The following is a 19987-nucleotide window of genomic DNA, read 5'->3' as shown; positions in this document are numbered from 1 at the left end:
GTTCTTGCACATGGGATATGAAATCCATTGCTTACTTAAATGCAAGAGTATCTAAGGATAGGGTGAACAATAAATCTCTCTCCAATGTATATAGAGAACATACATTTTCAAATTTGTACCCTCACAACACCAGAAAAAGGCCGTAGTTAAAACCAGTTTGTGCGAGTAGCCCATATGGTTTCAGAACACAATGATTTTTTGACTGAATGTGGGAAACAGATTTTTTTTTATTGCAACAGGTTACCTTAGCATTAAACTTGAGGTAGTGCACAAGAGAGAAAATGGCACTTGCTTTCCTTTAAATAGCAATCAAAGTATGCTATCTCCAGTTGACACTGTAGGTCAACTGGATAAAATGATACTTGTTACTACCTATTGTTTTGATTCACAAGAAATAGTGAACATTATGCACAGTAATTGGTGGATTTTTTCTAATGACACAATACAAAAACTTGGAACACAACCTAGGACAGTGTTTTGAAAGGACACATCTTTTAAACAATTATTAGAAAGGGGTAACACCCATAGTTTGACAAACCCAAGCAAGAAAACTGGCACATAAAAGTGTGGGAGTTGTAGCCAGTGTAAAACACATACCTGGCAAGGAGCATGCGGTCTTAGCAACAGAAAATATGGATGCAACCAATTTAATTGAAATTCTTGCAACATAGTATATGCAGCCCTATGTGATACGTGTTCAAGTTTTTACATAGGGAAGACTTCAAGGAGACTAGGAGATTCTTTTACCAGTGCACTGTATAAGCATATTAGTATTAATCAGGGACATGATTTTAAGTTTTATGTTTTAGATTATGTTAAGTTTGATGAATAAGGTAAAACTACTGCAGTACATTTAAATTATAAGGAAGTTTTACGGCAGATTAAGTTGAATGCAACCGTTCAACCAGGATTAAATGAGTGTTGCTCATTAGCTCCCATTTTAAAATCGAAGTATTACGACATTTAGATGTGTGACGGAGGGTTCACTTAGAGATTTAAAATTCAAATTCGGACCCAAGTGTTTAGTCCTTGTTGGTAATGTGATTTTTTTGAAATTGTATAACTACAAGTTGAGATAGACTTATTTGTTCTGATGAAGTTCAGTATACACCTGAACGAAAGCGCGCAACGTATGGTTTGCGGTGAATAAACGTATTTTCTGTGGAATTGTGCTGTGACTTCGTTCATTGCTTCTTGGCTTGCTGTGATTACTGGTCTGGAACCTTTTTCGATTATGGAACCACAGGATGCTTGAACTGAACTAGAATAATGGCCATACAGCCCACACAATCACTGACATAGTCATACCCAAAGTTACAGGATCAGCACATACTGCCCCATCCAAAAGAGACACAGGCAGATTTCCTGTTTTGAGATAGTCACCCAGCCAAATCAGACAGATTGCATGTGCTGAGGTGCACTGAGGTGCTCTGTGTGCCATTAGGCAGGGTTCTGTTCCAAGGGTGTGTTTCAGTTTGCTAGACAAATCTGTCCCACAAGCATGTAGTACTAATGTCACAAACTAGGTGAAACGTCCTTACAGCAAGTCATCCATCTACTATGCTATACAGCCAATACAACATAAGGTACACAAATGTATGTGGTGTATTCATGCCAAATGCCAGCATATTATCTGTTGGTAACCACTACAAGTGGCATGGTGAACCAACACTGCAATACAAGTGGCATGGTGAACCAACACTGCATTACACAAGTACATGCTAACTAATGTAGTCACCCTTGCATCAGACACGCATATTCACTGCCCTGCATCAATGGAGAGGATGACAGGGATCTGGCACAGGCACTGTCTGGAGGTGCAGGACGCCTAGGCTGGCCCAAACGGTAGACAGCATGCATGCAAGTCAGGAGGGGAGCATGTAAGATGTACCATGGAGAGGTGCCATGTGTGCCTGTAGGTGACCTGCATTTGACAGTGGTGTGCGAGTACAGTGTCAAGCTCGGTGCTAGCCCTACACGCATGTTGGGACAGTTTTGAACCATACATGGTAGAGTTGATAGTTCACAGTCTCCGGCCCCGAACCCGGGAACTGGCTCTACCAGGAGTTGCATTGGCACCTCCATGCCCAAGGTTAGCAGCACTGCTAGTACCCGTGACTGCTGTCTGCTGGGACAGTGTCCCCCCACGGGCACACCCATGGCCTGTCATGTCGTGGTGTGGACAGCACACTCCATTCTGTAGAACTGGATGTACTGCCACTATGAGAGCGCGAGTGTGCATGGCCACATGAACTCTCAGCAGATGGGTTGCCAACCTACGTCCACGGGTTCGACGCTGAACTCCAACCACATATTTCAGGAGAGACAAATGTGCAGTCAAAGACAGACACTGTCTGCTCACAAAGATCATACTCTACAGAGTGCAAAATGTGTGGATACAACTGAAATAGTAGCAATAGTCAGGTATTCCCATGTGTGCCATTACAGCTACTGCTGTATTATCATACACCAAACACTCAGGTCTACTGTGGTGTGTTCCCCTATGGCCAACCTCTAGATATGTCATATGAACAATGCCACATGAATAGCAGTGTGCCATTACAGCCACTATAAAAGGGATAGTCCAAAGAGGCCAGTGTGGCACAATGACAAAAGAATGCACCCTTGTACATCATGTGTAGGTGAAAAAACAGCAGGTGGTCACTGGCATGTCATTATCACAGGTCTAAGACAGGCTTAATGCTGTAATCACTATTCCCCGCAAGTCCATTCATCCATCTGCAACCTGTTGTACATAAAAACATTTACATAACTGATGGAGTGCAGTACTCCTCGGTTGATATGTGGTGATAGTATAGTTGTCACAATAGAGTATTCTGTGTGAGAAGGTTTCATACAGAATGGTTCCCCACAGCCAGATGCTTGCCTTTCAAACATGCTTCCCAGCAGCAAGTGATTACCTCTAAACCAATCTGTGGTTCTGAAATGCTAATTGCAGCCAACACAGCTAATGTGCACCATCAGCCAATAACATGCAACCACTGTTGAATATACAAGGCCTTTAATGTAGAGCAGGGCCTCTTTCTGATATGTTGTGCTGGACATTACTGGGGTGAGTAGACTACAACATCGCAGAAGGTAAGTCTGCAGCAGACACCTTTACATATAGAGATGGGTGTGCTACAGGCTGCAGCTACTGCTGCAGATAAGAGACATAGGCAGTGTATGTGAACACTTTGGAGGACAGCAAGCTGTTGAGTAACTGTGTGAGCTGTGTCAGCCTTGTTGTAGAGCCAGGCCCAGAGTGAGAGTACCCTCTACACTCCAATGAACGCATGTATTTAAGGTAAGCGTGTCAGGCAATAGTATCAATAACAGAGTACTAGGCAACACGTTTGGTGTGTCCTTGAGCAAGATGGGTTGTATATATGTGAATATGTCCACCATTTGGTCATCTGCCAGGCCATGCATTACAATCTGGTAGTAATTTGCAGCATGTACGAGGGCAGTCCTTGTTACAAGCAGAGACTTCAAGTGTGTATGTTCGTTGTTCAGATGTGGCAATCTGCACTGTGATTCTGACAAAATTGTGTGTAGTACACTCTGATATTAGTGGCCCTCATTCGCAGTATCAGAGTTGACATTCTCTGAATGCATATTACTGCATGACATGACAATTTTATACACGTATACATTTGCTATAGGGATACGTGAAGTGTGTTCCTACCTGCAGTCCTGCGACTTCCATCAGTTGAAAGAAGAGAATTCATTTGGCATGCACTGGGTGGAGAAGAGTGCATGACGGTCATTAATTGCTGGCTTTACAATAATGCAATCCTACACACCACTGGATTTGAACCCAGGACTGTGTGCGGCAGAAATGTATTGTTTAGGAGGCATTTGACTGAGCTACAGAGTCACTGCTACAGCAGGTGCGTTTACAAGACATATGTGCACACATACAGGCTGCGACAATCAGGTTCTACATCCATCAGTATGTACAAGGCTTTATATGGATGCATTTCTGCACCAGGGTCCCAGTTGCACATGTATTTTGCCATTAATGCCTTGGCAGGTGTCTTTCTACAGGTTGCTGATAAAAGGGCACATGTACCTGCTATAAGAGGCCACGCTTTGTAGTGGTGTACTATTGCACCAGAGACCCAGGAACACTCCCATGTTTTCCATTAAGTTTTATTTAAGATTGTGCCGTGCGCAGCTATGCTGAAACGTGCTTAATGGATGTAACTGGGAATTACTATTTTTTTTTTTAAAGCAACTATTTTAAAATAAGAATTGCATGGTGTAGCAGGTTAATGCACTAGTCTGCAAGTGTGATGGTCTCGGGTTTAATTTATTTTGCATTTGTTTACCGGATTGTCTGACTTTGCCAAAAAAAGGCACATTTTCAGAGGAGCAAGTTACATACAACAAGAAATGTAAACAATAGCACTTGAGAACAGGTTACATGGTAAACAGTGATATAATATTAACAAATCTCATAAATAAATCATATAAACGTTGAAATAAAAGAAAGTAGCAAAGTAAAACCAGCAATGAAAATTGCAGAGAAGAGAAAAAAAGGAGAAAGAGTGATACAGAGTAAGCAAACACTAGTAGATATAAATCAGCAAAGATGGTAAGTGACAAGTTACACATTATAATTGCAGGTTTATGATGAAACATGTAAGAAATGATACATTAATAGAGCCTCTACTTACGGGTGAAGAGGACTGCCCAGTCAAAAAAAAATAAACAAATAGAAAACCAAGTATATACAAATACTAAGGTAGATTTATGATGCAGCGAGGAGTGAACTTAAGAATAAGATTCCATATGAAATGAAAAGTATAGGGTGAAGAGTGCTAAAAATAAAAGAAATTACTGAGAGGTCAGCCAGGTGTTGAGTAGGAGCATAGCCAATTATAAGTAGGACTTGAGAAGGGTTTTGAATTTGGAGGGATTGGCTGTGCAAAGAATGGACGGGAATGGAGTTCCAAATTTTGGAGACATGCTTTGAGTAAACCATCCCTGTAGTTATTGCTGGTTTTAGGAACATCTAGAACAAATGTATCAGATAAGCGAAGGGTTCTGTTGTAACTGTAGGGTTTTACTAGGTTCCTAAGGGCTGAACATTTATCAGGTAGGTATATGATGGAATGGCAAATTGTGAGTTGGTTGATGTACAATCGGTATGAGAGTTCCAACCAGTCTAATTTATGGAGGGTGGATGATTTGTTCTGTTGGGGAGGTTGGTAGCAAACCTGGCTATTTTGTTGTAGCAAGTTTCCAGTTTATTGAGATTTGTTTTCTTTAAATGTGTAAAAATTGGGGAGGAATATAACAGAGTGGATAACAAGTGGCTTCAGGCAATGGCTATTTTGGTGGCTTGGCTCTAAAGAGTGCCCCAACATTTATGTGGACCTTTTTGATTGTTTGGGATATGTGCAGGTCATAATAGAGATTTGTCAATGGGGACACCTACATGTTTGGTATGGTCTACTGGTTCTATTTTTGGTGTGATTACAATAAATGGCAAATGGTATGGGGGTTCACATATTTTATTGTTGGTAAAAAAACAGTAGTTTAGTCTTGTTGGGGTTGAGTACTAGCCGATTAGTGGAAACAGTGTTCAACATCAGTAAATGCTGTTTGTGTGTGTGGGGGGGGGGGGGGTTCCAAGAGTTCAGGGATTGAGGAGGCTGAGCAGATGAGTGTGGAGTCCTCTGCATATTGCATAATGTTAGCTGATGTGATGGCCGACTTCAGATAATTTATAAAGATTGTAAAGAGAAGAGGGCAAAGTATGGAACCTTGTGGTATGCCTACTGAGACTGTTTGTGTGGATATGTTGTCAAGCCATTTTACTGCTTGCTGTCAGACAGCTATGGAACCATGACAGGGTAGAATGAGAAGTTTAAAGTGGCTAGTTAGTATAAAAGTTTTTGGTGCGAGAGTGTCAAATGCTTATGACATACCTAGGAAAACTGATGAAACAAAGGCAATCGTTTGATTGGTTGACTACATCTGAAGTTAATTAGGGTGGATGTAGTGGTCTGCTTGGGTTTGAAGCCATGTTGCATCAGAGAGTAGGTTATGGTTATGGAGATAGGGAAGGATTTGTGGGTGTATACATTTCAAGGATTTTTGTAATGGGAGAGAGTATAGCAATTGGTCTGTAGTTTTGATAACAGTGTTCATGTGCCACCTTTATGTAGGGGAATTATACAGGCTATCTTCCAGAGTTTTGGGATGTATTGCTCAAAGACGGATTGATTTATTAGTAGGAAGACTGGGTAGGTAATGGCATCAGCTGCCAGCTTCAGATAATCATTGGGAAGGAGGTTGCCAGCTACAGTAGAAGGTTTCAATTGAAGGATAAGTTTGTTAATGTAACTTGTAGATATTGGTTTAAAGAAAAAAAAGCACCACAACTGCTGGCAGAAGTGGTGGAAACAGTAAGTGGACTGGTAGTATTATGATTTATTAGCAACAGTAAGTGAGCTTTGAAATGACTGGTTATGGTGTCAGTGGTGTTAGGAGAGGAAGGGTTTGGGGTAGAGGAACATTTGGGATTGAGATTTATACAGATCCAAAATTTTGGGGGATTGTTTTGATATTTCAGTTCGGCAGTTGAAAAGTAGGCTTTTTTCTGTCTATTTGCCTTTTTACAGAGTTTCTTAAATTGTTTGTAGTTTTGGAGTGCGGTTTGCTTTTTATTGATCAGGTAGTGGGACCATGTCCCATCTCTTTGCTTCATGAGGAGTTTAGTGTTTTTAGTTATAAAAAGGCAACCAACCCTTTGGCTACGGATTTTCCTGATGGGGGCTACTTTAGCCAGGATTTCTAGGAACATACTGTAAGTAAAGGGTAGCATTATCCAAGTGGAGGTATTTTAGTCAGGACCAATCAATATTTTTGCAATAGGGAGTTGAATTTAATGAGAAATTTTTAGTGTTACAGATGTACTTGTATACGATGGATTTTTTAGGGTTAGCTTTGTGTCTTAGAAGATAGGTGGGTCTGTGATCACCGAGAGTATCTGGAAGACACCCAGAGTGAGGGCATTGTGAGGGTCTATTTGTGAGAATCCAGTCAAGTGTGGATTGTTTTTGCTGCGTTTCTCAGTCCTAGTTGGGGTGGAGATGATTTGGATAAATCAAAAAAGATGTGAATATAATTTGAAGGGGGTTTGGAAGAACATGAAAACCAGTCAGGGTTGAAATCACCAGCAATGATAGTTTCTCGATTTAAACCTGGTTGTTGCCCAATTTAAGAGATTTTTGATTATTGTGGAATTGTTGCCTGGGAAAATGTAGACTGCAAGGATAATCTTATTATTGTGTAGTTGAGGGCTGGACACAAGTACTGCTAAGCTATGTGGATCAGTGGGGTGGTCATCTAATCTTTCTAGGTAAAGTTTGTCCTTATAAGCAATTGCAGTGCCACCACCTTGCTTGCAGAGTCTGTCTAATCTATGAATATTGTAAACCATGGGTAGTAGTTCACTGTCTTTAAATGTGTGTTTTTAGCCAGGTTTCAGTTAGTATGACTATACCTGGGTATATAGCTGTGGGGGGCATGGAAATTATAAACTTTGTTTAAGATGCTCCTTAGGTTAATATTTAAGAGTAGAAAGTCAGAGCTACTGAGAGATGAATCATTAAAAAGTTATACATGTTTGAGTTTTTATACAGTGGATGTTGTGAGCTTGACTGTGAGCCATAGCTTGGATGGCTGTCACCAGCTAAAAATAATAAAGATAAACTGTATGGGAAGAGATTGAAATTACTAAAAAACTTGCCAAATATTTATGAAATAGGTTAATTTATAGTTGGATGGGTAAAATGATTGGGAAAAGTTTCGTGAGTCGGTTGCTTGTAGAGGTATGGTGATAAGAAATTGGCTTGATGAATGTTTGTTGCATGGGCTGTGTTGACTAGTGTGAGTGAGGAGATTACTGTAATGTATAATGAATGATATGACAAAGTAGAGAAGTTACAGTAAGAAAAAAAAAACAGTGAGGATGTGAAAAAGTAACATCGTTAGGGTTTATGGGATTGCAGGGAGTGTGAAATGTGAGTGAGGTGTAGAGTACAAGGAAGAGTAAATAGCCAATGCATGACTGTTATGAAGTGTTAGGCAGTGAGGACAGATATGCCTGTATATGATATCTCAACAGGTGAATGGAGTGGGGGTGGCTATATGGAATAGTGTAGCTAGTGAGGCTGGTGTGGGTGGTATGCGATAGGTTTCAGAGAGAACTAGAGAAGCAAGAAGGACATAAACGTAATTGATGTGGGGGTGGAAGGGAATAGAGGTAGGGTATGGGAGCGAAGTGAGCCTGAGCAAAGCGAGGGTGAACAGAGCAGACAGAACATGGGACAGGTATTTATTCTGTAAATATTTAATATAATTTTAAGGACACATAAATAGTTGGCTGAGCTTGTGATCACACAAAAAATACATATATTTATTATATACATATAAAAAGAAAAGAAAAATGGGGGACAGGAAAGCAGTGAAATGGTGTGCAAGCAGGGTAACAACATAGTAGAAGGCTGTAGGGATGTGCAGGAAGGGTGTAGGAAAGAACTATAGTGACCATTTCTTGTACAGCAACAACTGTGCACTTTGACAGAATATGTGCATGGGTTTGAACTCTCACCCACAGAGGGAGGGGCGAGGACAACATAACTGCATTGTCAAGCCAGTTGGACCAAAATTACTTTACCAGCACCGCCTGCCATATCAGTCAACTGAACTCCAATGAATGGTGCAGAATTCCTGCCTACTGCACTTAATATAGGCTGTTTTCATGCCCTTACACATCACTGAGCAAGAATCAAAAAAGTGCCGCTTAGCAGAGAGCAAACCAGCCAAGCTGAGCAGCATAAAAACCTTGCACCACCGTGGTTTCAGCGAAGCTTAATACTGCACAAATATTGGTAGCCATTAGTATGTTTATGTAGTGCTTAGCATGGTTGAGCAAAGCTTAGCAGAGTGCAGCAATGCCATATTTCACAATTATTACATTAAACAAAAATTATACATTAAAATTACAACGTTCTGCCTACTATGGACTCGAACCCAGTACCTCCTACACATAAGGCAGTAGCTATACCCATTTAGCTACTTGGAAATTATGAAAACTAGTATACCATCACATACACTACTAGGCTACCTGTTAGCGTTGCTGAGCACCATGCTGCACCAACATGCATAAAAAACCTATAAATAATTAATTGCATCCAGTTTCTACTTTTAGATATCTGGCAGGTGTCAGCTAGGTTATGTATAAGCATTGCTCGGCTCTGCAGTGCTCCACACAAATGGCAATTACAAAAATTACAACGGAAAAAAAAATAAATTATAACTGACTACACCTAGTTTCTATTTTTACATGTGTAGCAGGTGTCAGCTACCTATAAGAGAGCATGACTTAGCATTGCTGCGCTCTGCACAAACATGCAGAAAATAAAAAAAAAAAAAAAACACAAACACACATATATTACACATGTAATATAATTCACAGCATTTCAGCAGTAGTGAGGTGCATTACAGGGAGCCTTGCCCTGAACATAACATCTGACCAGGCATCCATGGGTAGCCTCTACACATCACCCTACACTGATTCAATATCCCCGTTTCTATGCTCTCCCTTGGCAGCATCATCATTAATATGCATGATGCACTGTCTATGGGGAACAGTGACCATGTACATGGACACATTCCATGTAGGCTCTATACAGTGCCTATACAGAATTTACTACATACTGGAGATGGAGTATGTGTTTTTTTTAAATAAAAGTCTTGCTTTCCAGATTCTGAGAGAGTTGCCAAAGTAAAAGGATCTCCGTAGTACTAGATGCTTCACTTAAGAGGGGATATTTTCTGACAGAAGATAGATTTGCTGTATTCTGCCTAAAAGCAATAATGTCTGGATATACCAAAGTCACCTGTAGAATAAAGGAGGAAGGCTGGCACTGAAGAGACCAAAAAGGGTCCGTTATGGTGTGTAGTATGCCACTAAAAGCCTCTTCTCTGGAAAGGGGAGTTTAAGAACACAGATGCTAGCACAGGGCCAGTATTGCACCTAACTGTTGTAAAATATTGCCGAGTGGTTGCATGATGCAACTCTCTGAACACACCAATGAAGAAGATCCAGCACGAGGATAGGAAAAGCTAATGAACTATAAACTGGTACAGGAGGCTCTGTAGCAACAATCTTAACAGTAAATAAGCAATGGTCACCCAGAAAGGGGGTAGTGCTCAAAGGGAGCCGATCGCCCATGCCCAAGTTCACATCCAAAGACATACTGGGGATGGGGACTTGGAAGGTCAACTTAAAAGCAACACCCTATCTCAGTGTGGAGCAGAAGATATCAGCTGCCTTTCTACAAACCAGTAGACGCCTACTTGTTCTGCCTTGTACTTAGCCCCGTCCCACTGGGATGACAATGTTGCACTAGAAGATAATGACAATCTCCTGGGGTAGGAGTACAAGGCAGTGAATGCCCGTTTGCCTATAAAGGAAACTAAATTAAGACTCTGACTTTAGCCCTTACATTCCTGCCTTTTGTGCACCTACCTGGTGCCTTCTTCCAACCAAACATGCAGGCCATATTCCATCATCGTTAGGTAACAAGCATCAATGAAGACTTAAAACATTCCGTCATCATTAATGACACCTTAGCAACAGCAATAACTTCTTAAGCCTACCAACAATGCATGCACTTGAAAAGAAAACTAAACACCACAAAAGTCTCTGAAAACATGACTGCAGGACCTTGCAGGCTCCTTAATCTTTACACAGAAATGTCAAAAATGAGCAAAACAGGGTGTACCATCCAGTTATACAAGTTCATGACTTTAAACAGCCACTCAAGAGAGAACAGGGAGGGATGTGCACAAGCGCATACACCACAAAAGAAAAACAAGACTTCCAAATGACTGCAAATGTACTTTATGAACAAGTGTTACACCCAAAATCAATACACTGTCAGTTTAAAAGCTAAATGAAATGTTTTAGTAAAACAAGCTGAGAAAGGGTAAAGGAATTATTGTTCAAGTATTTAGTACCAAGTGGGTGTATGCCATTTACTGTAACATAGGAATTATACTAGTCTATCATTCGCCTGGTTTGTTAGAAAAAAAGGGTGGAGTGGCATTTTTCAAAGACCTCAGACACAAATACTTTAACACCTACACTTAATTCCTCATTAAATTAAAAATTTCAGTTGATAAGATTGATTCTGTCTGGGGGGGACGACTACAACAAAAGAGTCAGCATTAAAGTATAATTACCTTAAAGGGACATTTAGAATCCTGCTCACAAACTCTGGCAATCTCCTTGTTGTTGTGTAGAAAATATGGAATGTGCTCTTTGGGTAGCCAAATGCTGCTGTAATTGTATGCAGGCAGAATCTGTGGAATAGCTGCAGCACCTGGCTCAATGTCTTTATTACCGAAGGACTCACAAAGCAATACTGATAATGCCAGTAACCTCAACATGATGAATCGGTCTGAAATGTAACAAAATGCAGAAAGTGATTAATATTTATACACACTGTATAATGCATACCACTAACACAATCAGAACAGAACTTATTTATTTGACATTTGTTGACAGTTAGCCTGGCCAGGCAGGTGCCCATTTTCAGCAGAGGCCAGAGGAGAAAACCTCAAAAGAGAGAGAGTGTGAATTAAGTAGGCACAAATATAGTAAAACAGCATTCACACAAATTACAAACACATATAACGTTACAATAAGAAACAGTAGGCATAAGATGCAGCTACATTTTGCCTACTATCATACAGTATCTACAGACTGTGATAAAAATTAGTCTTATATGTTGGGGCAGTTTATTCCAAGCATTTGCAACAGAGGGGTTATATTGGAGTTTGCCAATGGTTTTGTTGGACTTGTAAATTTGAAGAAGATGTTGGTCTGAGCTGTGAAGTGTGCGGTTAGGAATGGATGGAGTAATAAGCTAGAGAGAGCTGGACAGGAGTGGGGTTTTGTTGGACTTGTAAATTTGAAGGAGATGTTGGTCTGAGCTGTGAAGTGTGCGGTTAGGAATGGATGGAGTAATAAGGCTAGAGAGAGCTGGACAGGAGTGGGGTTTAAGTATGGAGTGGAAGAGATGAAGTTGAGGTAGAAGGAGATGGTGGTGAAATTCTACACACTGAAGTTGGTTTTTAATGAAAGGCAGCAGTGTGAGTGATATGGTAGACTGGCAACAAATCTGGTAATTTTATTATATGCAAGTTTGAGCTTGGTCAAGAAATTACTCTGAAGGTCAGTGAGGACTGGGACAGCATATAGAAGGGTGGGTAAGAAGGTATGCTTGTGCCAGAGAGAGTTTGGATTCTTATGTCAGAAATGTTTTATTTCTATACAATAGGCCAAGTTTTTGAAGTGTCCTTTTAATGCAGTTTTGGATATGTAGTAGATTGTCAATTATAATTCCTAATAACAGTGAAGGTGGATTTGAGGTGGAGGGATTTAGGGAGGAACAGCAGGAGATTAGTTTTGTTGGGGGTTAAGATGGAGCTGAATAGAAGTTAATCGTCGTTCAATTGATTGGAGAGGGTCTTGGGTAAGAGAAAGATGATGTAGTAGATAGCAAGAGGTGGAAAATTATTGTAGAGTCATCAGCGTATTGCATTAGGGAGGGCCGAGGAAAGGCTAAATAAGAGGTTTTTAGTGAAGATGTTAAACAGAAGGGGTCCATGGATAACCCTGGTATAGACTGGAAGGAAAGGGGAGCATGCAGAGAGCCATTTCAGAGTGAGATCTATTGGTGAGGTAGCTGAGCATGCAGAGAGCCATTTCAGAGTGAGATCTATTGGTGAGGAGAATAAAGAACCAGCAGAATACAGTTGGAAAGATTAAGTTTAGACAGTTTGGATAGGAGTAGGTTATGAGAGACCGTGTCAAATGATTTAAAACGGTCAAGGAAGACAGGACACTAATTTATTGTCCCAGGATGAGGAGGGACTGGTTTGTAAAATATATTAGTGTTGTGGTTGTACTGTGGTTAGGGCAAAAGCCATGTTGGGTCGGAGAGAGATTTTCTTGTATTAGATGAGCAAGGAGAGGTTTGCAAATACATTTTAAGAATAAGGGAGACAAGATAGCAATAGGTCTATAGGGTCTATGGAGCTGCTTCCTTTATGTAGAGATACAATATAGGATTTCAAGAACTATACATTTTCTTGCTTCCTTGGACTGATCTGTTGATAAGTATGGAAATGGGATATGCAATAGTATTTGCTGCATGTTCAAGGAAAAGAGGAGGTAAATTATCAATAGAAGGGGAAGAACATGATCTGACTTTACTGACATCTGATATAGTGGGATTGGCTTAAGTGTAAAGGAGGTAGAGTAAGTGAATGGAGAAATAGAGGGATAGGTATTTATGTCTAATTCTGGATTGACTTGATGAAGAAGGTGTCAAGTGTGGCAGTTTGTAAGGCAGTGCAGTTTTGGGAAGTATTTTGTCCAGTTTTGGGAGGTATTTGGTCAAGAGGGGTTTACCAGGGTGTAGCAGCTTTGGACAATATTCCAGAATTTCTTGGGGTTAGAGTGGGTGCTTATTTGTAGGTTTAGAAAATTTTCTTTGGTCTAGGTTGACTTTTTGTAAGGTTGCGTAGTTCTCTGTAGCACTGAAAATTTTAAGGGGATTTGTGTTTACTCCAGTTTTTCCAGGCACTCTCTCTGCTGCATGAGGGAGTGAATGTGGAGTTATCCAAGGTACAAAGTTCAATTTAATTCTAATTTTTCTGATGAGAGCAGTGAGGATATGTGAAGGCTGCCAGCCTAGCCAGATAGAATTTTGTCCTTTGGTGTTAAATGTGAAACTGCAAAAATCAGTGCAATCTGCTGTAGGAAAGCTGTAGTCAAGCACTGTGTAATTGTTTGATCACAAAACCCAGAGCCAAGATGTCTGGATGAAAGAATTATTGCTTTTGTTTTGATACAAGAGTAAATTGCTAGAATTTACATGTATAATGTCTAATTGCTGTAGCTTCCTGACCCGAGGTGCAATACAATGTAAATGTAGAGTTTCTGTTAGCCTGGGAGAAATGTCGTCATCTGAAATGAGTCAGTGGTATTGTGTTATCAATTTAAGAACAAAGAGACTCAGAGCATTTTACATTTGTCTTAAGAAAAGACATCACCAGCACTCTGCCTATGCAAGTTTATTTTAGAACTGAGTTTTCTCTTCGATACAGCTAGATAATAGGAAGATTAGTTGTTTTTCTATACTGATGGCAGACCTTTTCTACTGTATTATTTTAAGCATTTCTCTGTGATCTCTGAACTCTACTAGCACTGTAGTAAGATTTATTATTAAAATATTTGTAAACCTTTCAACGCTGGCTGTTTTGAGTAGAGATAATTTAAGCTCTAGGAGTACACTGCATGTATATAGTGATGCTGTCCAAGTCACTCCAATAAGCTTTGCTGTTCAGTCACACTTACCATTTGGATAATATCGCACAGTGGTAATTGGACACCCCTTGTTACGGGCCTTTTTAGTAGCTGATAAATATTAGTGGGAGGGGCAATGATTTCTACCGTATAGTCTGGTAGAAAGGGGCATCCACGGTGGTGGTGCTGCTGTAGCATTGTCGCCTCACAGTAAGACGCTGTCCGGTTCGACTCTCAGCTAGAGAGTCTTCTGCGTGGAGACGTGTGAATGGGCGTTCCTTCATTGAAGGTTGTGCATCAGGGCTGGCCACTCAGTACGTAAAAAATCAACTGTCAATCATTAGCAGACCGGAGTTCCGCTGTGGCGACCCCTAACCAGGAAAAGCCGAAAGACAACAACAGTCTGGGTAAAAGGGGAACAGCTGGAAAACCTGTGCCAGTCTTCCCCAGGAGTGTCTGTGTGGTTGTATATACCTCATCTCACTCAAAAGTGTGCGCGCTACTTTGGCAGGGACATGAAGCACTGGCTGGACAGAGTGTGACATGGAGGTTTTAGCTTGCCCACTAGGCTGAGATCTGTACCCTATAGCTGTGCTAGTGGGGAGTCTTATTGGGGATCTGGAGAAAAAGGGAGAAACCAGCCCCAGACTGACCATGGTCTCGGTGTGCTCTTAAGGGAAATTGTACTTTACTGTGTGTGCATTTGTTATGCTCCCCTACGGACACCCCTCACTGGTGTTAGTGGTGAGGATTGAGGCCCTTTGACTGCTGGGCCAATGCATAGGCATCACATATTAATTGTTTTGCAGTGGTGGGATATCCACACCACATACTGATTGGTGGGCAAAAACTAATTGGCTTGTAGTGTGAATTCCTGTAGCTTGTGTTCAGTAATCTCTGAAGGTGTTTTTGTACTCTAAAGTCAGTCATACAGTGAATACTCAGTTCAGATCACAATTGTTTTATTTCTTTTGTTAGCATAGTTAGTCAGGGAACGCAGGCAAGCAGGTCAGCAGGATGAGTACAGAACGCCGACATGGACCCAGCTGGCTGAGATGTGTCAGGCTAGGGGATTGGTGCATGGAAACCTGACTAAGGCAGACATGACTGCAGCTTTGGTCACAGCTGCATCAGAAAACAACAAACCAGTACGACGATCAAACTGGCCATGGAGATGTAAAACACTTAGAGAATGGACAGCTCAACCTTTCTGCAGAGGACTTAAAAATCCATTCTGGAGCTAAACATACCAGAGTTGGAGGCCAGGCATTTGGAAACAGAAGCAGCAGAGACGGAGAGGTCTACAGGCTAAGGAGAATGAATAACTGCTATGCCTGGAAGCGGAGGAGAAGGAAAGCCAGAGGCAGCACGAAAAGGAGATGCCGACTTCGCCACAGTCATGGAGGTAATGGGGAAGGGAGTAACTGGACCTCAGAAGCACAAAAGGTCAGTAAATTTCTTCCGCAGTTTAAAGACTGGGATAACTTGGATAGTTTCATTCATATGTGAGAGGGGTATGTAAACAGGCTCTGGGTACGGTTCCTGATCCCCTTACTCCATGGTAAAGCTGTAACTGTGTTGTCTAAAATTTCTGATCATGACTGTTTTGATTATACTGCTGTTGAGAACAGTTTTAGAATTTTTTAAGTCAACACCTGAAACTTATAGGAAAAAGTTTCGTGAGCATAGACGCAAGGCAGACAAAAGTGTGTGAGAGTATGTTGCTGAATTTCGCACTTATTTTCAAAGGTGGGTGAGTGGATGTCAGGTCACCACTTTTGAAGGGCTGGCAGACCTTTTGGTGATGGAACAAGCCCTTAGCACTTTGCTCGAGGACAGCCAATAAGAAAACTGATAGACAATGTGCTACTTCAGAGAAGTTGGAGAAGGGAGACGTATCTAGCAAGCAAAGCACCCCTGCACAGGAAAGGGACCTCCAGTACTGCTCATGAGTCTAAAGGAACCCATGATGGGCAGCACCGACTACCCCAACAGAATCTGCCAGTAGCAGGGGAAGCCACTAGTCCAGGTACACATCCAGGACCTAGGGTTAAATGTTTTGAATGCAACCAGTGGGGCCATGTGGCACAGATGTCTATGGAGGCAAGGTAGGGAACAAAAGGTGAGACAGCCAGTAAGTGGGGAAGACAAAATTCCAAAAGTAGGTTGCCTTGAGACAACAGGGGTACCGAACTATCATCCTGCAGATGTCCAGATAGGGAAAGATTCTGATGAGGCAGTACTGTGTGTTTATGCAGTTACATGCAGTCAGGCTTTGAGACAAGCATGTGGGTCTGGTAACCTGGAAGAGATCCAGGCAGACCACATACTTGCAGCCAGGACTGGTGAGGTGGTTACTTCAGGGAGGAAAGCTACCCTGTAGCAGTGAGACTGAAGGTAAACCACAGCTGCTTGGGGGTAGTGATGTTCCCTTGGACAGAGTAACTGCAAAGGTAGAGGTGAGTAGTAGTACCCAGGCTGACAGTGAGGCACCACTATCAGAGGATGCCAGACTTCCTGTGGAAGGGGAGCTGGGAAGGGTTACAAAGAGAGAGAGTTGAGACAGGCTCAGCTCTCAGACCCTACATTGCAAGGCCTGAGGCAGGTAGACCCTACATTGCAAGGCCTGATGCTGAAGGGAGGGGGAATCTGTATACTGAGACAAAGGGTAACTGGAGGGAAGGCTAGAAGGTGAAAGGGTACAGCAGTTAGTAGTGTCTACAGCCTACCGTCTGGCTCTTTTAGTCATAGCCCATAACATTCCCTTTGCAGGTCAAATGGGCATAAACGTACAAAAAGACATTATGACCTTTGAGCTAGCTGTATGGGCATAAGGTGAGAGGACCTCTAGATTCAATTCGAGATGAGTGGGAAGGCGAGTGTGAATCTCACAAGGAGTCTGTTGTGGCACATGTCCTAAACGTCAGGACAAAGCTCAGGAAACTCATGGGCTTGGCCCAGGAGAACCTGGCAAAGGTCCAACAGAAAAAGGTATGGTATGATAGGAATGCTCGACCTAGAGAGTATGCTGTAGGGCAGCAGGTAATGGTTCTCACTCCTGTCAGACACAACAAGCTGAAAACAGCTTGGGAGGGACCCTACAAGGTGGTAAGAAAGGCAAGTGACGTTAACTACATGGGAGAACAGGTCAGAATCAGGGGCACAAATTGTACCATGTTAACATGATGAAACCCTACCATGATAGGGAGGCCCTTGTGCAGAGTATTTGCAGTGGGTTGCAGGAGGAGTCTGAGGGAGATCTGGTGACTGATCTCCTCAGTGAGGCTCGGACTGACACCTCAGTGGAAGGGGTAGCACTGCCCCAGCAGCCTTCCCCTACCCAGGCTCGAGAAATCAGAGCAGTGTTACAGGAGTTTGAGGACGTGTTCACTGGGAAACCAGGGTGCACCCACCTGGAGCAACACCAGGTGGATACAAGACCCCAAAGGCCTATTAGGCAGGCCCCTTATAAGGTGTCCGAGAGTCACTCAGAGGGAGGAGATGTTGGAACTAGGGGGTAAATGAGGAGTCCAACAGTCCCTGGACCTCCCCAGTGGGGCTGGTACCAAAGAAAGATGGCAGCACCAGGTTGTGTGTGGATTACAGGAAATTAAATAGTCACACAGTCAGATGCTTACCCTATGCAATTAAGTATCTTACAACCACTGATCTTACCAAGGGTTACTGGCAGGTGCCCTTGTTCACAAAGATGCCCTTTGGGATGAAAAATGCCCCAGCGACTTTCCAGAGGGTGGTAGATCATATCCTAGCAGGAGGGTTTGCCCTTGCTTACCTAGATGATATTGCCATCTACAGCCATTCCTGGCAAGAGCACCTTCAACACGTCAGGGAGGTGCTGGGCAGACTGCAGAGGGCAGGGTTGACCATTAAGCCCAGCAAATATCAGGTGGGTATGGCAGAGGTCTCCTACTTGGGACAGAGCGGGGAGTGGTAAGATCAGGCCAGAACCTGCCAAAGTGGAAGCCATTCAAGCATGGCCTGCACCAGTTACCAAAAAACAGGTGAGGGCATTCTTAGGGACAACAGGCTACTACAGAAATTGCATCCCCAGTTATTAGTACCATAGCAGCTCCCCTCAGACTTGACACGGAAGAACAGGCCAGATAAGGTAGCGTGGACCCCAGCATGTGAGCAGGTATTCCAAGAGCTTAAGGAAGCTTTGGGAGGACCCCCTGTGTTAGCCAGTCCAGATTACAGCAAGAATTTGTTGTGCAGGTGGAGGTTTCAAACCATGGGGTGAGGGCTGTACTAGCCAGATTTCTTCAGAAGAAGCACATCCAGTGCTTTACCTCAGTTGTAGGCTCCAACCCAAGGAGGAATGCTATGCAGCTGTAGAAAAGGAATGTCTAGCCATAGTGTGGGCACTGCAGAAAATTCAGCCCTATCTGTACGGAAGAAAATTCACTAGTGACAGATCACAATCCCCCAATATGGTTAAACAGAGCCAGCCAGCAAAATGCCAAGTTAAGATGGAGCCTACGGTTGAATCACAGCAGTGGGAGTATCAGTGCAGCACCACAGTGGGAGTAGCAATGCCAACACAGATGGGCTGTCAAGACAGGGAATGGGGTAAGGTATACTCAGATAGACCTAACTCTCTCGAGCAATATTTCTCAAGGGTCACTTGAAAAATTAACTTGGAGTTCTCCAGGGGGGAAGATATGTGAAGGCTGCCAGCCTAGCCAGATAGAATTTGCAAATATAAAATCACAGGGTTGTGCTCTTAAATTGAAGAAAAAAAGAAGTTGTGTCTTACCATAACATTCCATCTGTGTTGCAGATCTTTGTTCATTCATTCATTACAAATAGGACCTCTGATCAGTCCTCGGAACAGATATGGCAGTTTCCAAGCTCACGCCAGCCAAAAACCCTCAGCCAAGACCTACCTATAATGCCCCTCTCCTAGTTACTCCAGATTGAGTTTGCCCGCCAATGGATAATAGATGTAGTAATAGAAATAGAAGAAGGCTCCGTCTGAGCAATACCCTAACCAGTGTCCAAGCAGGGGGAAGGAGGGCAAGAAATAATGAATGAACAAATATCTACAACACAGATGGAACGTTATGGTAAGACATAACTTCTTTATCTGATGTTGTAAATCTTTGTTTATTCATTGGAAATTAGGACAGATTCCCCAGCTACTTAAGTCCTGGGTGGCCCTAAGGAAGGATATTCCTGAACAACATAGAACCAAAAGATGCTCGTTCCCTAGAGGTCCAATCTAATTTGTAATTAGAGATAAAGGTATGAGGTCTTGCCAAGTGGCTGCTGCACAGATACCATCCATAGGAGGCTGCTGCACAGATACCATCCATAGGAGGCTCTGGAATGAAATGCTACAGAAATAGTCATAGATCTGGTACAATGAGCCTTTATTCTGGAAGGTAAGGATAGCTTATCCTGTTGGTAGATAAAGGTAATGACGTTTCTAAGCCAGGAGGATAAAGTCACTTTGCAGGAACCAGATTGGGTACACCTGTTTCCAAAGGCCACAAACAAATGATCTGGTTTACCTGAAAGAGTTAGTCCTGTCCAAATAACAACTAAGCTGCCGATGCACATCAA

General features: G+C 42.3%; 1 protein-coding gene across 3 annotated transcripts in view; it reads right to left on the bottom strand.

Moving 5' to 3' along the window:
- EOGT (EGF domain specific O-linked N-acetylglucosamine transferase) overlaps window positions 1-19987 on the bottom strand; it is an 859464-nt gene that overhangs the window by 821186 nt on the left and 18291 nt on the right. For all 3 annotated transcript variants that reach the window (XM_044077905.1, XM_044077906.1, XM_044077907.1), the window contains exon 2: window positions 11269-11486. In XM_044077905.1, coding sequence (XP_043933840.1) covers window positions 11269-11475 — 207 coding nt within the window. In that variant the 5' untranslated portion in view covers window positions 11476-11486. The remainder of the gene's footprint in view (window positions 1-11268; window positions 11487-19987) is intronic.

The sequence above is a fragment of the Protopterus annectens genome, chromosome 7.part0, assembly GCF_019279795.1.
Source record: "Protopterus annectens isolate FY-2018-M chromosome 7.part0, PAN1.0, whole genome shotgun sequence".
Classification (NCBI taxonomy): domain Eukaryota; kingdom Metazoa; phylum Chordata; order Ceratodontiformes; family Protopteridae; genus Protopterus; species Protopterus annectens.
Note: the sequence above shows the minus strand (reverse complement) of the source record. Positions and strands in the feature narration are given on the sequence as shown.